The sequence below is a fragment of the Rousettus aegyptiacus genome, unplaced genomic scaffold (genome assembly GCF_014176215.1).
Source record: "Rousettus aegyptiacus isolate mRouAeg1 unplaced genomic scaffold, mRouAeg1.p scaffold_m13_p_4, whole genome shotgun sequence".
Taxonomy (NCBI): Eukaryota; Metazoa; Chordata; class Mammalia; order Chiroptera; family Pteropodidae; genus Rousettus; species Rousettus aegyptiacus.
This window is the reverse complement of record NW_023416307.1, coordinates 105,358,845-105,382,128: the sequence shown is the minus strand read 5'-3', so window position 1 is coordinate 105,382,128 and position 23,284 is coordinate 105,358,845. Positions and strand designations below refer to the sequence as shown.

General features: G+C 37.6%; 1 protein-coding gene across 16 annotated transcripts in view; it reads right to left on the bottom strand.

The window, feature by feature from the left end:
• The window catches only part of MAGI1 (membrane associated guanylate kinase, WW and PDZ domain containing 1), a 542,794-nt gene that overhangs the window by 10,111 nt on the left and 509,399 nt on the right, over nucleotides 1-23,284 (bottom strand). For 6 of the 16 annotated variants that reach the window (XM_016150212.2, XM_016150200.2, XM_016150204.2 and 3 more), the window contains 8 exons: nucleotides 22,428-22,644; nucleotides 18,699-18,782; nucleotides 15,757-15,848; nucleotides 13,939-14,131; nucleotides 11,674-11,967; nucleotides 8,243-8,446; nucleotides 924-1,017; nucleotides 736-796 (listed from right to left, as the gene is read on the bottom strand). In XM_016150212.2, the coding sequence (XP_016005698.1) occupies nucleotides 736-796; nucleotides 924-1,017; nucleotides 8,243-8,446; nucleotides 11,674-11,967; nucleotides 13,939-14,131; nucleotides 15,757-15,848; nucleotides 18,699-18,782; nucleotides 22,428-22,644 (1,239 nt within the window). Of the gene's footprint in view, nucleotides 1-735; nucleotides 797-923; nucleotides 1,054-8,242; nucleotides 8,447-11,673; nucleotides 11,968-13,938; nucleotides 14,132-15,756; nucleotides 15,849-18,698; nucleotides 18,783-22,427; nucleotides 22,645-23,284 lie in introns of all 16 variants that reach the window. The other 10 variants (XM_016150202.2, XM_016150217.2, XM_016150213.2 and 7 more) reach the window with 6 other exon arrangements.

Here is a 23,284-nt window from a genome sequence, read left to right as displayed (position 1 = left end):
CTCAATTGTTTTTTAATGTCCATTAACCTTAGAAGTTTGGAGATACAGCATTTAAAAACATTTATGAGTGTGCCTACAGACTGCACACCAAATGCATATATTAAAATGTAACCAGTGAGGCTGTAATTCACATTCATGGAAGGAAAATTCATTACATTATACCATCCTGCACATTACTAGATGTTCAGCCTCCCTTCCCCATGCCTGAAAAATGCCAGCAGTACCCATCATTAGGATACCAAAAGTCTCTGAGAAGACCAATAAAAAAAAGGAAACTATTTAATTGTATCACTCAATGTTTCCCAAATTTACTTCACCTGCTATTATTTGTGCACCCTCCATTACTATTATATGGGACAAGTATTTAGCTCTAAGGGTCCCACCTGAAATTCACAAGCCTGAGCAATACATTAAGAAAAAGACATTTTCTTGGCATAAATACAATTATGAATACCACAAATAGATATCAGCTGTTTTGTTCTTCCACTGATTGCCAATTCTGGCTTTTACTTTGTTTTTTCCTCCTAGAAAAGGATATCTAGGAATATTTTTCAAAGGTAGTAAAATGCCATTTCCTAGACAACCAAATGTAAGTACATATTTAGTATATCCCCTCACATAAGGTTATTTATTTTAACTGAGGGTATCTTGTAAAAGATACCTCATAAAAACAGTCTCAGAAAGTTGGAAGAAAACATACAAAGCAAAAAGAGAAGAAAGAGAAACAGCCCTCACCTGTGTTGCCTGGGGTGCCTTGAACTCAAACTGAGATTCCGGCTTTGGTTTGGTGGTATTCCTGCCAAAGTGAATGAAATAAACATAAGGGCAACTCGTAGGGAAACAGAGAACCAAGAATGAATGTCATCATGCCAAGAGTTACTTTTTCCCTTTAACCAACAAAAGAAACCAAAGCCATGTCTGACCTGGTCTCCTGGACCCCTTGCTGAGAGGGGGTGTGTGTGGTGGTGATGGTGGCAATCTTCTCTGCATTGGTCAGCAACGTTGCATTTGAAGACTCTGCAGGATGAGACAGTGCATAACGAAATGAGGGCCCTGGAAAAGACATCACACTAGAAGGTGTGTAGAAGCCCCATATCTGAATGACAAGTCTAACTTCTCTGTCACCATTTCAAGCAGTTCTAACTTGAATTTTTAAACAAGAATTTAAAGAACCATTCTAAGATATTCTATAATGTGAGCCCTGTATATCCCCATTATCCTCCTCCCAACTGGACAACCCCACAGATAAAAAGAGTTTGCCCCCAAAAATTCTACTCTAAAATTGTAGTCAAGATCGGTGTCTCTCATCCCTCGCCATTTAAAAACAGCAGTCCCATTAAAACACTGTACCGCACCAGTATTAGTTTGCAGAATTTTACAGGCTGATAATACATGTCTTTGCTAACATTGCCTGTAATTTATCAGCGATATTTAGTGAGTCTGCTTGATTGCCTAATGTGAATATTAAAATTAGAAGTGGGCTAACATCTTGTCACACACACACACTACTTTCTTCCTCATTGGTTTTAATGAAGCACAATTGAAAATGTGGAGTTCTTGACAGATTTCATCTAGTATCACTCATGAGAGATTAATTTTAAAACTTGCATTCATCAGAGTCTGAACTTGTAAATATAAACTGTATAAATCATGAAGCCAAATAAACGTAATGAATATGATTATATTCTTATGTAAATTGACTTTCTTCTCCACTAGCCACATTCATAAGCAACTTCATTAATCTCTAGAAGTTTGGAGATTCAGATTTTTAAAACATTCATGAACATGCCCATAGACTACACACCAACATGTATATATTAAAATTAAATCATTCATATAGTAATGGTTATATGGTCTTTTAAGAATGATTTCTCCATTATTTTCAAGGCAGAGAGTAAGCAGCTATGAGCAAGTTGCACTTTAAATATTTTTTAGATTGACCGTTGGGAACATAAATCTTCTGTTAAAAAAAAATGCTAAATATGGGGTTAAGTGCTAAGATTAGCTTATAAATGCCAGGAACTCTAGAAGTTTTTAGGAGCCCAACGATTCATAGGAGGCACCTTAATGTTTGCTGAATATATATCTACCCATCATGTACGGCAATGTTTCTATGGGAAACTGTGTTTAGTACCCCAACTGGGTACATGGACTATATCCCTCTCCACAGCAGTTCTTCTAGGTGATGAGACGTCCGTCAAATCCCAATCATGTGCTGTCTACCTTCCATTTTCCTTTCCTAAGGGTATTACTCAGTTTGTTATTTTCATTATACACAGTTGTTAAAAGCAGGGACTTGAGATTCAGACCTGAGTTTCCCTGCTAATTAGCTGTATGCCTTATTTTCCTCATCTGATAGAAGGAGATGATGATATTTACTCCCTTCTGTTAGATAAAAGTATATTAAATGTTTAGTACAGTACCTGACATACAGTAAGCACTCAGTACACATTTACCATAGTTATGGATCTTGCTATTACTTCTACTTTTTATTTATTACTGTGGAACATATATAAGTTATTTAAATTTTCTGCAAAATAAGAAAGTTGAAATATGTTTTTAACAGTTTATATTCCAGCCATAAAGCCCATGATTCTTATAACTCAGGTACAAGATGAATAAGAAAATGTAACTATATCAAGTGAACTGAAATGTGAACCCTGTTCATGCGTCAGCATAATGTCTTTCTCACCATCTGTTTTACCAAATGTTTCTAGATATTCCGAGGGAAAAGAACCTGTGGTCAATTAAGGGTGAGCAATAATGGGTGAAACAGAGAAATGTTTTCGCATGTGTGTGTTTTGCTTTCCTCGTGGACTCCTCAAAGCCTTTAACTATGCCACCACGCCAATATGCCTTGTGACTGAGTTGGGAAGCTGATATTTCTCAACTTTATTGGGAGGCATTTATCATAATGGTTACATGGTCAGATTCTATAGTCAGACTATATGGCTTTGCATCCCGAGCTCTGCAATTTACTGGCTCTGACTTAAGCAAAGTTAAACTTTTTATGCCTCGGTTTTCTCCACTGCACATGTGGGATAAGAGAAGTATCTAAGAGAACTGGTGCCAAAGTTATTTGAGAGAGAGAGAGAGAGAGAGAGAGAGAGAGAGAGAGAGAGAGAGAGAGAGAGAGAAACTGCCCCTAAAATGATTAGCATACCTTTTTGCTAGCATGTATTTATTACGGTTATCAAAATATTGAAAGCATATGATTAGTGCATTTTGATGATTGCGGTTAACTGGTACAACCAAGGTGATAAATCTGAGATATTTCAGAGTACACCTACTATGTCAGTACAAAGGACTAATACTGTACAGCTTTTCATTATGATTCACCAGAAGTTTCATAAACAAATGTATTGGTCCTTAAAAAAACACTTGATATTGCTCATTGTAATTAATTTTATGGAGACTCTCTGGGAAGTCACAAGATTGTTCGGACCATGGGGAAATCATAATCAAGGTACCAAAAAAGAATGTTTCCTTGTAATTAAAATGATTATAATTACTGAATTGTATAGAGGTTCCCCTTTAGAGTTCTTGTGTGTTTTTGGTAGCCAGAGTTTTCCAGGCAGATCAGATCCCATTCTCAAACAATTTTTATGTTTCTGCTGCTTTCATGATTGCTGAGATATAACAGATAATTAGTTAATGCACATGAAAACAACTATTTTATTGATTTCCCTCCGAAGCTTCATTTGCTATTTTTCACTTCTTTACATGCAAATCTGTTTTGGTTGAAGCTAAACTTCAAGCATTTTAAAGTTAACATTTAATATGCAAATGCCTATTTGAGCTCCCTGAGTTTTGTTTTCCTTAATCTATGAATAACCACCATTTCTTGATCATTTACAATGTGCCAAGAACTGTGCTAAGTGCATTATCACATGCCTTATTTCATTTAATTCTTACAATTAAATAACTGTATATAGTACACCCATTTTACGGCTGAGGCTTAGAAAAGGCAGGTAATGTGTCTGAGGTCACCCAGAAAGCAAGGGAGGCACTGGCAACATTGGCACTGGCAGCATTTTAAATCTTCATTTAGAATTAAACCAAGACTTTAAATGTTGAAATTCTAACTTTTTAAAATAGAGATGAAGCCCATTATCATAAATTTATAGCTGTATTCCAAAGCAAAATTTGCCCCCTGTAACAAAAAATACTATAAAAGAAGGGTCTGATATAGGAATGCTCCAGCAGCAGTATTATGAAAGGGTGTCAATGTATTTGACTTTTAAAACTCTAAGGCAGATTGACAGATTGGCTGTTTTTATGATATATTCCAGAAAGTACCCTACATCCTTTATTAAACCATGTTTACACCTACTTTAGCTCTCTCAGAGGAATGAAAATGAATATTACTACACTTTCCATAGCAATAGTGTATCAAGAAAAGCATATCCTAGCTCTCAGGGCACTGTCACGGTGCCGTGCTAAATCAGGGCACTAACTTCTGACAGGAGCTTCTATCCTGGGTTTCAACGTATCTCCGTGACAAGAGATTACAATTCTAACCTTGTTTCCATGGTAATATCCTTAGCCTCTCTTACAGAATCACATTACAAAGCCAAGCAAATCAACAAAGGATATAATTCCTTTCATAAATATTTTAATGCATAAACACATATGTAATAAATATCTGAAGGAAGAGTTTGAAATTAGAATCCCATAAATATTTGAAAAGTTTCAGGAGACTTTTTAAATGTGTATGGCTGGAACCCTAGTCCTTTTGCCCAAGTATATGCTAGCATCATATCCACAGAGCTTTCTGTTAAGATAAACGTATACTATTCTATACCTTTGCCAAAGACATAGCAATAATAACTGTGCTGCCAAACCTTACCTCCTAATTTAAGGAAATGTTTTGAATCAATGCTCAGAAGTACAAATTTATGACCATAATTTAAGTAATATATTTTTAAGCTCATAAATATTTTCATTATTGTGAATTTAATTCATTCTGATGGTCCATTTTAGCCTGGCTCGGTCAGGGTCTGCCCTGTTCCATTCACACCCAGACTTCACATGTCTTCTATATAACACAGGTCTGTAGGAAGCAGGTGTGATTTGACTTATCAGATTTCAAGTGCAGATTTAGTATATTCATCTATTCTCTGGACCTTTCTTGCTGCCATTATGTATTTCCTATCCCTTACCTATATCTCATTTGAGAAAAGGTTCTGCCCACACTCCACCTCCCCTCCATCCCAAAGGCAGTAAAAGCAGAGATGGTGAGGACTCCCATGATCTAGGCTTGTCCAAGATCTGTGAAGGCAGGCCTTCTGAACACACAATAATGCCAAATAAAGGGGAGTCATGTTACAGAGCTTTTATTGGAAGGGGCTGGCAATGAAAGAGAGAGGTGAGAAAAACGGGAGAAGCAGAGTGAGGAAAACTACAGACCTAGATAAGTGAAGTTGGGGAAAGAATGAGGTGAACAATGACAAGAAAAAAAATTAGGCAGCATGAGTAAGATAAAGAAGTGGTTTGAAGTGGGTTCCAAGCACTGTCCAAACAAGAATGCATCCTCTTGAAGTGCCTCTTAGAGTTTCTGAGAACAATAGTCTGGACGAAATGAGTTTCTAAGAGTTTAGAGACCATTCTGATTAAGTTTAGTCTTCTCATGAGGATCACAGGACAAACCGTCTTTGGGCCTGATGAATTAAACGTTAGAGTGAAAGATCTGAAGGAGACCAGAGGCCCCTAACAAAGAGAGCACCTTCTTTTACCCTATAACCTATCATGGCCAGAACACTTCCAGAGAGAGGCAGTAGATCCACCATGAATTCCTTTCATCAAAGTGTAACAGTCACTTTGTCTTCTAGGTGTTACAAAACCCTCTTGTGTCACTCTAGCTCCAAAATCTCTCCAGAAATCTAGCTCCCCTGCCTCAACTCTAATTTCTAAGATGGCAATTTTCAGCCTCATTTAAAAGAGAGTATCACAAATCCACCCTCTGCCAGACTCAAATGACTTCTCATGGCCTCCAAAACTTATGAAGTAACCAGTTAAGAATGTTATTATCATGGCAACAAATTTCTGCAGTTTCTTGGAATGAAATCACATCCTCAGCAGTGCACCAATCTTTAACTCTATTGTATCAACTTTAACATTTACTTTCTTCTAACCTAGATAGCATGTGGATATGTCTATCTGAATTTTATATTTTTGAAGTATCTGAGTTTTAAAAAATATCTTTTTATTGACAACTGTTATTGGATAATTAGCCTTGCATTATATTTCTTGGTGTTCAGGTTTTCCAAAAATATTTTCCATTGTGCTTTAAAAAAATTAAGTCAATACTTAGTAAGTGCAGAGTAGTATAAGTAGCTTCTGCATATTTCTGTCTTTCTTGATTTCAAACTCTTCTCCTAAGCCCTTCACTCAAGAAGTGCTTTCTTTCCTTCTTTTCTTTTTCGGACATACTAATTTCCATGAAGACTGACCAATATAGATTCAGCAAGTCAATTGCTGTGTCTAGTTCTTTTGGGTTAGTTTTTTTTTTTTTTTTTTAAATCTCTCCATGGCATGTAGATAAAGGTGTCTAAATTTATATACTAGATTTGGCTCTCTCAATCATTTATTACTTAATTTTTTTCTGGCTTTCTTCATTCTTTCCATTAGGAACCTATGTTCTATCATCTCGTGCTCACTTTCCTAAATTGTAATAGCTTTCCAGAGTGGTGAACTGGTAGAATGGACTCCAGACCAGATGGTAAATTACTAACCATAAATTTGAGGCAGGCTGAAGGAGAGCATCATTCAAGGAGCTATTTTTTTCCTCAACATTTTGTATGGGATATTTCTGGTGCAGAGAAAATTCTCTGTTCTTAGAACCAACAATTTTTAATACTAATGTTTGGTTTTGGATTCACTCTTTCTGAAAGGCACAGCCTATACTACTCGAATTTTAAACTACAAGGCTCATTTTCTAACCATTTATATATAAAAAAATTCATTTGGTGAATAACGTTTAAATAAAAATCTCTAATTTTCTTATTTTACATATCGATGGCATACAATTTTATCACGTTAGCGCCATAAACCACATTTCCTCTTGAAAAAAATACTCACTGACTTTTAGAATATATATTTTATTTTATAATGTGTAGCAAGAATGAAAAAAAAAACCCACATTGAAACATTTTGGAACAAATATCAGTTTTCTCCCATGAGCAAAATCTGCTCAGAATGAAATCAATATTCAGGACTTAATTCTCTGAAGAACCTATATTTGGTGACAGTGTATCAACTTAATTTTTATTAAATATGAATATTACAATGAGCATTGATATTTTTTGCTGGATAACTTTTTATTATAGGGAGCCATAGGATGTTAAGAAGCATCTCTGGGTCTACCCTCTATATGCCATTCGCACCCATCCCAGACAATGCCAATGTCCCTGGGGAGGGGGGGGGGCAGGATTACACCTGGTGTAAAAGAACCAAAGATTTAAATTTAACCAACCAACCAAACAAGAGTATGCCTAGTTTATTGTTGCTATAACCTACAACTAAATAAAAAATATAGATTTAATTTTTTCTTCATTGACATATAAAAATTAGGAACAAATCATGGAGGCATAAACCCCAAGACTCTCCCAATTAAATAAAAAAATTGACATATTAACTTATTGTGAAAAAACGTAGTGCTGGCTCTATATCTTTATTTTGTAGATTTTGTGATGTAACCACACTATACAGTTGAATTTTAGTGATTGTTTAAAAAAAAAAATCCTGAGTGATTTCCAAACAGGATATCAGGTCTTTACCACTATATTCAAACTATTCTATTATTTGAAAGCCAAGGGCACCAAAACCAAAATAAATAGGGGAAATCTGAAGATTTTCTAAAATATTTCTATTTGCCACAAGACAGGTATTAAGGGATAGGAGATTAAGTAAAGAGAGTGAGATAAGGTTATTAACAATGGCTCACATTTGTTTGATGGATATGTTCCCTTAGGGATAGATAAGGCTGTCTCTAAAGCAACACTATGCAATTACATGAAAGCTAATGATAAAGAGATCCAGAAAGAGATCAAGAGAGAGATATAGAGAGAGAGATGTACACACAGATACTGGGTGAGGGGCGGGGAAGCAGGGAGAAGAGAGAAGCAGGGGAGGAGGAGAGAGAGGGAGAGGGAGAGAGATGTACACACAGATCGGAGGGAGGGAGGGAGAGAGGGAGGGGTCGGGGAAGGGGAGAGAGACAGAGACAACAGGTATACTTTACCATCCCCAGGAATGATGCGGAGGGTAACTGTGTTTCCTGCTTCCTTGATTAGGTTGACAATGTCTGAATGGGACTTGTTGGTGATGGAACATCCATTTACTGCCAAGATCCGGTCTCCTACTTTCAGCTTGCCACATCGGTCAGCAGGGCTCCCCTCAATAATCCGACCTATTTTGTGAGGCATAGCCACACATGCATTGCCTGCTTTGATATTGAGTTTTAATTTTTTTAAAAGTTACGTGGGAATATAGTGAAGGGAGGAGAAAAAGGGTTGAAAAGGGAAAGAGAAGGTTAAGTGTTAATTAATTAAAGCATTAAGCAAATGTTATTAAAGGAGAGCTCTGCGTCGATGGTCAAAACATTGGCAACAGTCAGGGCGTCTGTGTAAGAAGCTACGGCCCTGAAACGGTAGTTCCTCGCAGTGGTCTTTTCCTGATTCAAAATGCGGGGAAAGCCCCAGCTCCCCTCTTTAAATCAATTACAAAACTTTGGATACTTAGCAACTTCAGAGATTCTCAAGAGCTCCAAAATAATTTGCCATTGGCTTATTTTGGGGCTGCAAATGTGAAACCCAGAACTGGGATGAATGCTTTTACGCATTCTGTGTTCAAGTCACTTTACTTTTGTCAGCTGTTGTTTAAGCTTCTGCCAATGTTTTGTTCTTTCTCCATTTAGAAAAATAATCATTGGGCATCTGGTGAGGCATGAGAGTCCGCTAGCACTGAAAATTCAATCTGAAGGCACCTAATGGACGAACGCTTAGACTTCCTGCCTTCTATTCAGAATGACGAAAGCTTTAGAAAAGGGGCATAATTACAAGAGATGAGGGAAGAGAGCCCCTAATCTTGACATATATTTTTGCTTTTATGACCCTTGCTCAGTCAGCCTATATCATGTGCTTTCAGGGTAAGGTCCAAATGGCTCATGAACTCTGAAATCTTCCTCTATCCTCACAAAAATCTCCTCAAAGGAATATGAAAATCTTGTACATACTTGGGCTGAGGACAGTGATCCAAAGCTAAGTTCAAATTATTCCTCAATCCTTTCCCATTAATTATTTCCTTTCTCATTATCAGTTATTACACATCTACAATATGAAAAGCCAGGAAGAGTACATTTGAAGAGGATGGTGTATTGTACACTTTGGGGGATGGGATTCCATCTCACAATCAAGAGCATTGTAACTTCTAGAGATAGGTGGAAAATTGGCTCTGAAGCCTGACATACAGTTTTTAGCAAATTGTATATTTAGTTTCAAAGTTTCTTAGGCACATTCAGCTATTTTTAGAATTTGTCTTTCTGGGGACTATGAAGACAGTTATGCAATTGAGACATCTTTTGGAAAGGGTGACAAAATTAACATGGGAGACATTGAAACTGAGTAGGCTCTTCCATCATAATTTGAACCTTGTGGGAAAATGTACTATAATACCTTTACACTTCAGCACATTTGCTGGAGTCACTGGATGTAACGTCATGGACGAGGAATTTTTTAAAAAAGGAGTTAAAGTTTTTTGGAATTCAACAGGTAGATATGGTGGGAAGCTTCCATACTCAAATTCAAGGTCTTGATTAAGTTTAGCCCATCTCCTAGGACAACTCTCATGAGAAAGGCATCAAACAGCAGGTATGAAGAAAGCTCTGCGTAGCTTGCAACAGAAATCTCATGCAAAGTATTAGGGAAATTTTAATTTGTTCATTATAAGAGCCAGAGGAAAACAATTAAAGACCAAATTTTGAGTGAAGACATTCAAAATTCATTAAATAACATACAGCCTCCCACCTAACATATCCGCTACTTTATTCTAGAAAGTGAAACTGAGGAACCTGGAGTCCTGAGAATATCACAGGGTGCATGGAGATAGTCAAAATGTAGATTTGAAGAAAAGAACTTGGGATCTCTTTTTCCCTTTCTGTCTTTCTTTTTATTTTGAAATTAAGCATAAAAGACTCTAAAATTAATTTTAAAAACAAAAAATCTTGACTTGATGTCATGTCACCCATCCATGACATGCTGTGATAACTGTATTAAAGCAGCTCACGAAAGCACTGTTAGTAATGGGTGTTTGTTACTGCAGCCACACATGCATAGTCCTGCTGACTCACAGTCTCCTAATGCAGGGGTCCCCAACCCCCGGGCCATGGACCGGTACCAGTTCGTGGCCTGTTAGGAATAGGGCCACAAAGGAGGTGAGTGATGGGTGAGGGACCGAAGTTTCATCTGTTATTTGCAGCTGCTCCCCCGAGCTAGCATCACCGCCTCAGCTCCACCTCAGATCATCAGGCATTTCTCATAGGAGTACTGGTCCCCGATGCCACAAAGATTGGGGACCGCTGTGACCTAATGGACAAACCTTAGAGAGAATGGCTTTAGCGGAAGCAATGGACAAGACTAAATGGAAGCAAGGGACTCCTATGGGAGCAGAAAGCTAAAGGGATGGAACACCTAGCTGATCATAGTCAGCAAGTGACCGGGGGCCACCGGTCATCTGATTTCTTGTGGATAAGTCATCTGGACATAGAGCTGAGGTAAATTTCAAAGCCTGCATAACCCTTTCTGCCTTCTACCATATTCCATATTAATCAATAAAATGTGCTTGGGGAATAACAACTAATATTTTATTTAATGAAGAAAATAGATCATTTTTGGAGTACATATTTATAATTCATTCAATCAGAAATAGATTCACAAATTACTATTTCTTGGAATCATGTGGATTCTTATTTGTCTCTGCCAGTGCACCCAACAAAGAGTTAACTTTCTGATAGGGTGACGACCATGTTTCTCCATACTCTGCTGAAATCCTCAAAACCTGGATGAGATAAGAAAATCACCCCTGCTAGAATTAAAGGGCAATGAAGACAAATGAATTTTGGCTCTGATTTCAATTAGATTCTTACCCAAGGAATAGTAAAAATATCATTTAAACTTAAACTTAAAAAACTTCAGATAGGGATAGAGTAGCGAAAGGACACAGATAAAGTAGAAAGGGCATTTCATGTAACATGTTTACTCCTCACACTTCTATTTTTCCTAAGCATTTTACAATTACACGCTCCTTTAAAAAGCTTTTACATCTTCTGATGCTACCGCTATTAATGACATCCTACTCAGGACCTTGCAGAAGGCTTTCACTAGCAAGACTTCCTCATACTACACTGTCAAGGGGTCGCTCTGCAAATTTCTGGCAAATTTCACGTATACTTTGTGTGTGTGTGAACATGCATTCAGAAAAGAAGCTGAATGGATAACAACAACAACAAAAATCCCAACCTTCAGGAGGGGAAAATCTACCAAATAAACTGCATCCCCAATTAAGACTTTAATTACCTGAAGCGAAAAGCATGGAAGCATTTTTGTTAATGAGATTTTGGCTGCCTTTCATTGGCATCCTCGGAAACACCGCGGAAAAGAATGGTCAAACACTCACCGAAAGTCGTGCCTGCTTCAGGCCTGCTCACAGACGACACGATGACAAAGCCGAAGCCCTCGTTCTCCCCGCGCCGGATCTCCACGTCATAGGGCTGCAACACGGTGCTCACGACGCCGCTGCCGCCGCCCCCGCCACTGCCAATGCCGCTGGTGCTGCCGCTGCCCGAGCTCACCGTGTTCAAGGAGTTCTGGCTGCCCTGCGGGGTACGTTTCTCCTCGGTCAGCGAGGCTGGCTGGGTGCTACTGTGATGAGAGGAGGCTGGCGAGGGCACCTCGTTCTCTGTTTTGGGGGCTGTACAAGAGATGCGCCTTTCAGTTACCGGACTTGGCCCAAAACATGCCCCGCCACTCCTTCCTCCTTCTCCCCCCAACTCCACAACATGCAAGAAATCAAGAGATTGAAGTAAGAGAGCACCTGGCCTCACAGACCTGAGATACAAGAACTGCAAACAGCTTCTTGAGGAAAGTGTTTACTATGCAGTCTCTACTGACATTGATCACACAGAAAAACACCAAAATGGACACCAAATCATGTATCATCAACAGCATACTATACATCAACATCCACACTTGGAACTAAGTTTGCAGCAAGATCGGCCCACTCTGCAATCCTCCCAGTGCACAAATCAAAGGCAAACGTATAGGAAATGGAGGTGTGGCCCACACCTATGATGATCATTACATCTTTACCTCAGAGATAGGACCCTGGCTGCACATTCATATTGTCATTACCCTCAAGTCACAGTTCTGTTCAGCTTTCCAAACAGTCTTTGCTTTTGATTTTTCTATCAGTCACCAGATCAAAAGTTGACAGTATCATTAATGTTGCCATACTGTGGGCTTCCTGACAAAACCTGTCAGAGGTACACTTAGTTTCTCTTCCTAGCTTCCAGATGTCAATTATCTACTTTGATCACACAACTGGATACTATTTCCTGGAATCATCTGGGTTCAGTTCTAAAATCATCAGATTTCCAGTTTTACTGAATTCCAGTGTTATTACTTTGTCAGGTGACAAAGTAAAGCACTCTTATGTAGCCACAATAGTTGGGGGAACCAACTTATGTTTCATGCCGAAAGCAAACTGTGTATTCAGGTTTTGGATAAGACTATTTATTCCTGAAAGCTTCTCCTTCCATAAATTTCTTTTTTATTGTAGTAAAATACAGAGAACATACAACATCATTTTAACCATTTTAAGCGTATAGTTCAGTGGCATTAAGTACAGTCACACTGTTGTGCAACCATCACCATCATCCGTCTCCAGAAATTTTCCTTTTTCCAAAACTGAAACTCTGTACCTATTAAATGCGAACTAACCATTTCCTCCTCCCCTAGCCCTGGGTAACCACCATTTTACTCTTTGTCTCTATAAATTTGACTACTCTAGGCACCTCATGAAAACGGAATCATTTAACATTTATTCTTTTGTGACTGGCTTATTTCACTTAGGCTAATATCTCTTCATAGATTTAATATACCTTTGACTCCGAGCTAAAAACCCAAAATATTTAAGATTTAAAAAATAATTCTGAAACAAAAATCACATTGCTATACTATTTTTATTTAAGCCAGTGAAGTAAAATGTTTTCATTGCATTTCAAAAGCCATTTCTAACAGACTGCTATTGGCTGCATAGAATACTATGTTAAGAAATATTCTGATACCATAAGTGAGCTCTAGAGACCTTATTAATTAACACTGTTTTCTATAGCAGTAGGTAGAACTCTCACACTGGAATCTGATATTTTAATTCTGTAATTAATTATATTGATTACTTCATTATAATTGATTAATTATGTTGAATTCCTTCTTCAGTAATTCAACTGATACAACACAATCTGCTTCTACTGCATTCTAGGTTCTGTCTTGAATATTTAGGGGAGGGGGCAGCAGACAAAGATGAACCACCAACATATGTGCTTTCAGGAAGCTGGTGAGTGAATGGAAAGGGAAGACACATAAGGAGTTGTCTCTAAATGGCAGATTCTATACAGAAGTAAATCCTGATACACAAGAATGGCAAGAAGGAAATACTAAAATCTGGAGGCAGTTGGAAGAAGGAGGAAATTTCTTTTGTTGAAAGTTATCATTAAATGAAGAGGATGACTAAGTTTTAGTTGGCCAGGGCTGGGGGAGGGAATATATATTCAACTAACCTTCTTCTAGAAATCTTGCTTGAGGAGGCAGACACAGGAAGGGGTCCTTTTCTGTGCATAAAGTGACAGTGCACACTGTCTGAAGGAATGAGTAAGAAACATACCTGCAAATACGACTTTACGCCGCACTGTGAGATTGACGTGGCCTTGCTTGGCAGCTTGTTGCATAAGCTGGACCACAAGCTGGTGTGATTTTCCAATTACCGGTGTCCCATCCACACAGATTAATTCATCCCCAGACCTCAGGCGGCCATCTGTATCAGCAGCACCCAGTGGTACAATGTGACCAATATAAATCTGTTGAATAATTGGATGATGGATGAAACATTGACCTTTTGTTTTACTATTATACTGATGGCCTTCACATCTCCAAGAACATTTCAATTCATTCATTCATGCCTGCATCCATGCCACAAACATTTACTGAGTGCCTACTGGGTATCAGGCATTGTGCTAGGTGCTATAACAATTCTTAAATAGTGGGAAAAAACTTTTTCTTGTTTGCTTCCTTTACACTTATCTGCAGTCTGGTGATGATTCATTTTTTTTCCTCCTTTGCAGAAATAAATAATTTTATTCCTTTCATTTGCAAAACCATTTCTCCTTTTCTATCTACTTACAAACCCCCATTTGAAGTGGGTAAAGGGGATCAAATATACGGTAGCTAGAGGAAACTGGACTTTGGGTGGTAAACACACAATAGAATATACAGATGTCAAATGATAATGCACATTTGAAAATTACATAATTATATTGACCAATGTTACTCCAATAAACTTAATTAAAAAGAAAAAGAAACTCTCCTTTCAGAAAACTCTAATTATAATACTAATACTATTTTTATTTAAAGGTCCAGCACTGTGCCTAGCATTGGTGAATGAACAATAAATGTTGTTAAATGAAAGAATGAATCAAGCAAAGTCTGGTCTAACAGCATCTCCATATCTGTATTATTTTAGCACCTGCACACGAGCAGTCTTTATATTTAGTGTATTGCTATTATATTTACCACCCACTAAACTTTAAAATATTTTTGCTCTCTTTGTCTTCTCATTATATAATAATACTATAGCTACCTTTACATGACATTTATAGTTTTAAAAAAACTTTGACAAAAGAGTAGTTAAAAATATGGACTGGAATCAGACCCTTTCCAGTCCTTCCATTTATTAACTCTGTGATCTTCGGTAAGTTAATTAACCTTTCTATGTCTTTATTTTATGATCTGAAAAATGGAGATAAATTCATGGATTTCATGGATAAATGAAAGAATGTATATTAAAAGCTTTTGGTGCAGCATTTGGCACATAGTAAGAACTCAATAAACAAAAGCTATATTTTTTTATTATGATGAGGGAATTAATAATACTTATCTTTAGTTCTCTTTTTCCCTTTCAGAAGGATTCTGTGATGCAATACTAAGTTTATTCTAGAGATGAGACCCAGAGCAGTTAAATGTCTTTGGACCCTCATTTAGGGTTCTCTACTTCTGTAAGGACGGTAGCCCTACTTTCTCTAATCTATCCTGATGCCTTGAGAAGTGTTCTCAGTACAGTAGCTACTCAATATACAAAGCCAACTACCTGCTGGCAGATTTAGCAGAATTAGCCAGAAGGATCAGGACACTGTTTTCTTAGTTGATAACTATTCCTTTTTTGGTTATTTCTTTGATGGGGGGTTGCAGATGCTGTAGCTGCCACTTTTCACAAACATGAATGCAATTTTTTAGAAGGGATCTACTCACTTTTTCCTCAAGACAAAAAAGCTCCAGAAAATCTAATGAATAACCCCAACTATCTTGACATGAAACAGTAAGTGTTGCACCTAGTTGGACTTAAACCTTGATGATTTGTCACTGCTGCCAATTTGCTTTAAAGTCTTAGAAAACAGCACTGAGGGAGAGAGGTAGACAAAAGACTCACAGGTTCTCCTGGTTCATTTCCACCCAGAATCCTAAATCCAAATCCAGTCTCTTTCCTCCAGAGGAAGATGTCCTGTTCTTGGTAATCTGGGACTTCAGAGAAGAGAGAAGGAAGAGAGATTACTTCTGTGATGAAAGAAATCATACCCCTCAGGTTACACAGTTATAGGACCGGTACTGATGGGCTTGAGCAGATGACAGCTTTCCAACACAGACAAGGAAACAAAATAATCTGGACGGGTGAAATAACAGAGGATGCTGGGCAAAAGTAACAGTGGGAGCAGTCACTGAGCCTTAGGTTTTTTGAAAGGACTAATTACTGTTTGATGATTCCAAATCGAGCCCAAGTCATTATCCCTCACTAACCCAGAAATCTGCATTGACTGCTCTCCTTGGTACTGTTGCAAGGGGAATTAAAATCACCAGGTGCCGCACCGTACAGTGGGTGCCCGTGTCCAAGAAGAGAGCTCATGCCAAGTCAGCGTGACCTCTGAAGCAAAGGCTGGCTCTGAGGATTCAGAAGCCCTATTAAGTCACCTGATGTTCTATCAATTAAAAGACAGGAAATAGCCTGGGGTAAAGTGTTTTCTATTTTAAAAAAATCATTAAGAAATCCATTTTAAAAAGTTCTTTCTCCCTTAGAACAGCAATGCCAATAATTTGATTGGGTAGATAATATTAGCCAAAAAGTTACTCTTAAACATCCTGGTATTTCCAAATTTACAAAGTTAACTATGATTTCAGCACTATTACCAAAAGTAGCCAGCCTTCCATATTTTTAACATTAATGGTAACAACAAAATTGTTCTATATCAAGGAATCATATTTCAACATTAAAATGACTGTTTTATTCCAGAACTTCCCCATAATATTTCAACATTATAAGTATTATCATTCAAATAGCTTGATTTTACTTATAAAACCCAAAAATAGTTCAGGGTTTTAAAATGAAAAGTCTTATTTTTTTAAAGAAAAGTACCTTCTATAAAAACATGCTTACTGTAAATGAAATTCTTCTATATATACCACTCTATTACTTAACTAAGGTAATAAAAAAGGGTTACTTCTATTCAATTCTTATTAAATATTTTAATGTATAAATAGCATGTATAAAATGACATATCTTTTATTTAAAGAGAAAAAATAGTTTAGTGGCAGGGAATCTTAAAAAAGGAGATTTTCAAATATTGTTCTGCAAACTTCCTGGTTTATTTAATTAATTGGATTTTAGGCTGAAGGAGTGTGTAAGCCTGAGAATTTAATTCTTGTCTTCTCCAATTTTGTACAGTGGGCTAGAGAGGAAGAATGCAGTTGTTTAGATGGCAAGTTGGAGAGAGATGTCCTTTCTCAGTGATTCACCCACGAGTTTAAAATGTATAGTGAATGAATACACCAAGAGAGAAGAAACTAAATAAAACAGATCGGTACAAGTTAGAGGAGTCTGAATCCAGTATTTTTGCTTGAGCTATCTTGATGCCATGGCTTTAAATGGTGCTTTTTTATACAATCCTATTATTATTATTATTACTATTATTATTATTATTATTATAATTGCTGAGGCTAAGCTGCAACACGCCATGGAACATGGAGTTAAGCTACATCATAGTACTCCCATAAATGTGATTCGAGAATGATATTTTCTTGAGCACGCTAAGGTAACAATATTTTCTTTCTTTTTGAGTAGCTGGCTTAAGGGTATTTACTGTAATAGCCTCACTGAAACAATGAATTAAATCACGTTAGATCTCCGTCTTTGGTTCACTCAAGCAGGAGAATTATTACCAAAATAGACCATGGGTGCTTTCCAGTCAGCACTAGGTTCCTGGCAGAGTCTGCTTTAAGTCTGCAGAGCCTCTCTGTGAACAAGGAAAGGGCCTCTGCTGAAACCTCCAGCCTGGACCCACTTTCCTCAGCCTCCTTTAACACAGGAACACTTGTCCGTCCTATGGTGACATCAAATATAGCTAGTTTTTGTCTTATATTGCTCATCTGGTATAAGCTATCAGGGTATGGCTGGTTATGGCCAACAGACTTAGGCTTATCATACAGTTTAGTTCATAGGAAAAAAGCATTTGTTTCTCTCTGAAAATCAGTTGGGGAAATGGCGAATTTATTTAAAGAGCTTTCTGTTGGAAAACAAGATGCCCAAATGACACCAAGGGCGTTGAAGACACCAACAGTGAACCAGGAAGAGACGGACACAAACACGATACACCAACACATAGGGCTGTTACAAAGAAAGTCTTTTGGCACCTTAATTTTGGCATTTTAACAAGTATACTCTCCCACCAACCAAATGCCATGACTTTGATGGCAAATCAGTACTGCAACATATTATAGAATTATAGAATTTCTCTCTTTTGTGTCCTCTGCTGCTACTTCCTACCAGGAGCACTGAAGTCTCTAGACTACTCCTCCAAAATGGTTTGTTCTCTTCTTTATTTCAGGCAGATTCTAATATAATTAAATTTTTAAGAGGTAGCAGTGTAGAACCATCTTTCTGATGTTTACATCGCCTTGTTTTTCTTTTGATGGAGGCTAGATCAAAAAGAACTAAGACGATCTCGTACAGCTTTCTTGATTTTTAAGCCCTTGCATAGAAGACAATATCCGCAGTTAAAATGCTTTGGGAATGCCAGCAGCAATTCAACAGAGCGGCCCAAAGACTTCCTTTGATAACTAGAAGAATGGAATCACCAGGTTTGCAGAGGAACCTCCTGGTGTCTCCATTACCGCAGATGCACACTTCCAGACTTATCTAAAACATGCCCACCACTTTGTTTCATCTTGTCTTTGGTCTGCGCCTGCTCAATGAGAGTACCAAAAACATTTGTTTGTGGCATTTTGCTTTCTGAGTTTCTCCCCAGCACCCCCGAGACCAATGGGAACATCAAACAGGATGAATAATAATGGAGAAATGAAATGTTTTCAGCAGATCCTTACTCTGACATTCTCCAAAATTCGTAGAATTGATCTCTCTCTCTCTTTCACCCTTGCTCAATCCCGATGCAGGAGAAGGTGACATAGCTGGAATATTAATTTCACAATTTTGCAAAGCTTAATGTATGTGCTTTCTCTTAGTTCATTTTAATTTAGTTTTGATTGATAAGGAAAGTGCAGTTAAGCTTTTACAGTAAAGGTCATGGCTGCTGTGGATTTGAAAAGACAATTGTTTCATTCTGTTTTTTTTTTTTTTTTATTTTTTGTCACGGTGCTTGTCAAAAAGCTAGAATTTACAATTGTACAATTGAAAATTTCATAGAACTCCCATTACCATCTTAGACTGTTCATATTTAATTATACCCTAAAGTACATGTACTTGTATGACCTTGTTTTAATTATGTCACGAACTTAAGATTTGTCTAAACCCTTATTTCCTCTTGAAAAAAAATTAAGCACACTTCTGTCACTGCCGCACTACAGTGTTTATTTAAGACTATCAAGTTCCTGATGGAATTCATTCTTGTGCTAATACCTGTTCAGATGAATTCTAGGCAGTTCAACCACAACAGTCTTTTATTTAGAGACACAAATCATCAGATTTGCCCAAGATCTGAACACACACACAAATAAGAACTGTCATAATAGCTCTTAAAACTCTGATCCTTATACCCACTATGATAATGGAGCCCATTCACCAATTCCAAATTTCTAAGTATGTCTCTCCCAAGCAGGATAGGTTTATATTAGTTAACATGATGGTTTTGATATCTTTTCTTTCCAAACTATTTTGTGAACAAGCAGAATTTCAACTGGAAGTTTTAGATTTTCTTTTATAGTAAGCACTAGTGGACACTAGCTAATTTTCCTGAACATAACCTAATAAGATTGTATTACTGTCATTTTTAAAAACACGTGCACAATTGGTATGCTTTCTAGAGAAAATACAAAACGGGCAACATGGCTTTTAAAGGACTTCCATGCTCGCCTTTGTTTTTAATTAAATATTTAAGCCCTTCAAAGGGATTTACTAACACATCTCCAATTCAGATTGACTCATTTGACACTGCTATTTTGACAGATGGCCATATCAAGAATATGGTATTTTGCACGGCATTTAGACCATGTGAAAGAATTAGATCAGAGACTATTAATCATCATGTTGCCCTTCACAATAAAATGAAATATAAGAAAAATATTTTTTCCCAAAAAGGAGGGGGGGGCCTCAGTTAAGGGTAAAATTAAGGTGCTATGGCTGACTTAAATTTTTCCGGAAAACTTTGCTCATTTTAATGTCTTGAGGGGAGGGGAAGCAAATCACATCTTAACAGAGCTATACACTATATTTTTTGTTTGTTTTATTTTCAAAAGACTAGATGAAAAAATAACCTAAGGAAATGGCATAAACTAATCTGGGATAAAGCAAAATACTAATTAAAAGACAAGATTGATGTAGGTTCATTCATAGGTACTGTGAAAGAAGAAAATCTGATAGATCCTGAATAATTACCATTAGAGGAAAAGGTCTCATCATTATCCTTATTTAGTAGTGAGGAAGAAATCCAAGAGAATTTTAACATTAATTAGGATGCTATAATCATTCAATTACAGAGCCTCCAATCACCAAAAAGAAATTGATTCTCACTTGTGCTGCCAGATCCTATTCCTCAGACGTCAAAGAAAGTGAAGGCACAAAACTGGTATCATTCCACATATTTTAGTCTGACTGCCACCTGAACAATTTTGATGCTTAAAGCAGCTGGCTGGGGCAAGATTCCGTATTTTTCTTTCTTTTTTTGGAGGGGGGGGGGTGAGAGGAGGGGCTGAAAACTTTTTTAAATATTGGATTAAATACCAAGTTCTGAAGAAATTTTGCTTCCATAAAGGTGAAAATGGCATTTGAACTGGAGCCTCCTATTAATAAAACGCATTAGAACTATCTGTTAATCCATGATGCCTCCTGTCAGTAATTCAGAACTTGACGTATTTTATCACAAAACTCAGTTATAAATGTGTACTGTATTAAGAAAGGACAGGCAATAAAGCAATATCTCAACATCAACTGAAGTTGGGCCATTGATCAGAGAAGATGCATGGTTAAAGAGAAATGTGAAGAGAATGTGAAAATACACTTCTTTGGAAAACATTTCGTCAGTGAAATCACTACAGTTAATGAGAAGACTCAGTGAGGAAAGACTTCACGTTCATGCTTAGTAACTACCGCTTATGAGAGATGTTCCAAATGGAACTTCATTTCCTTTGGCCTGGCATCACGTTTACTCTAGGGGTCTTTCCAGTCCAGGAACTAAATAAATCCCTTCTCAAATTATCTGACTTTTGTCAGCAGAGTGAACTCTTAGCCAAAACAGCCTATTTAATTCTATGCACTGTTATAATAAGAAGGCAATAATTATTTCTCCCCTGAGGAAGAAAACAATGGGGCGGGGGGGACTGACTGACTTCTAAAATTTGATAATCGGCCAGACTCCAGACTTGTCTTGTGCCCCTAACTGCTGAATTGCACCCAGTAATAGCCAGCTTTCCTTCTCAGACAGGGATTCTGGCCTTTCTCCCCTGTTTTGTTTGGGTCACAGAGGAGTTGCTTCAGCCAGCCAAGGATATGCTTCATAGCCAGGTCCAAGTGGGCTGGCAAGAGGCTGGAACGCCTCCCATGTGTCCACCACCTCTGTGCCATGACTCTCCAAGGGGTTTTGTCTGAGAGAGAGCCATAGTGTATGTGGCCATAAACCACACCTGTGCAGAGAGGGGACGGGGACAAAGAAGATAGCAAAATGATTCTCTTCTTTCTTCCAGTTTTAATTAACCAGACCCTTCACAAAATACGGCTTCTTCTGTCATTAGACATTCTCTCCTATTCCATGCCTGAAAGGGAAACTGAAAGTGCCTAATAGTTGCTTCATCCTGACCAATCAAACTCAGCAATAGCCACAGCCCCAAAAGGGCCCATTTGTATACCCTAAGAGCAAAGCATTTTAGGAACTTTCATTGGCAATAAGCCTAATGAATATCACTTATGGTGAATTGTCTTTCAAAATCATTTCATAATGAAAGTTCAGAAATTAAACATGAAGGCAAAAATAGGCTTTTAAGAGCCAAAAAGTCATGACATATGCCATCACTAGTTCGTATTTATCGAAAAGGTAAATCCAACAGAACACATTTAACCACAGTATAAATAATTAAAGCACAAATCACTCACCATTTTTTTTTTTTCATTTTAAGGGGAATGTTTAGAAAGACTGATAGTAATGTAAAAGAAAAATTACCAGTATTCTTAAAAACTAAGAGACTAAGAAAGCATTTAATTTCTTGTTATTACTCTTGCAATTCAAGTCAATCATATTTATGTCCTATTGTATATCAGATCAGAGCTGTTTCACAAGAAAATGCTACAATCTCCACGCAGGGAAGATTAATGAAACAGTACCTCTGCTCTACCACTTATTTTAACTGCAAGGAAAAATAAATCCATTTTTATCCAGGCTCTTTATTTGATGAGCATCTGTATTTACCCCTCCCCAAACTGAAGACATAATGGAGCCTCCGTGAATATCCATCAGATTCTATCCCTGCCCTGAGAAGCCTTCACCTCTCACCTTGATTTAGCTTTATGCAGTCTACACACTGAAAATCTATTTTTAATAAGTCTCAAGAGGAAGCTGAAGCCTTGAGGCAGGGTCTCAAAAAGACAGTGGCCAGGGTGCTACTCACGTCGGTTTTCATACATGCTCCTGGACTGGGCCCAGATTTTAAAAGGATCTGGTTTTTTCTGCCCAGAGCTGTCGGTCTGATCTGGAGCTGGAGCCTCAGCAGGTGAGTACTCGGGGAGCACCTGTGTGCCGTGGCTTGGGGATGCTGTGTGCAGGCTTCGGTGGCTGGAAACACTGTGCTGAGAACTATTCTGGCTGTCTTTTCTTTCCAGTGGTTGCTGAAAGTAAGTGAGTGAGAGGGGCAAGAAGAGAAGATTATTATTGTTTTTCTGAGTGGGTGTTTTCCATCAGCTTGTCTTTGTTCAGCACTTCTGTGCACACATACATAAATATATCAACAACATTTTGGCTTCCACCTTCCTTCAGCTAATGCTGAATGCAGATAAATTCCCAGGTGATTGGCAGACAGAGAGAGGGGTGGGCCAGTTGGAAAGACATAATCACAAACCATACTGCTCTCTGGGCTGTGGCAGAAAACAAATCCAATTTTCATCATAGGCTCTTGACTAAGACCTTGGGCTCATTTATGACAAGATGTATCAGTTCTAACATCCTTATTTTTTGACAAAATATGTGACACAAAATACCATAGTGTTTCAAATGTAAGGCTATGATATCCAAAAGAAATACAATCAAGTCTAAAAATGCTTTTTAGGATCCCATGTCCTGCATCTTTCAATAATAAAATACCTGACTCCTATCTTATGGTTTGGCGTCGGTTCTCCCAGACTATAAGAAAAAAAGAACTAGATATTTTAAAAATCATGCCAAGCATTAAATGTGTACTTGTATGAAGAGCTTTCATAATTCTTAGCTAATCAACTTTGCAGGTATCACACTTTACTTCTTGATCTCCTG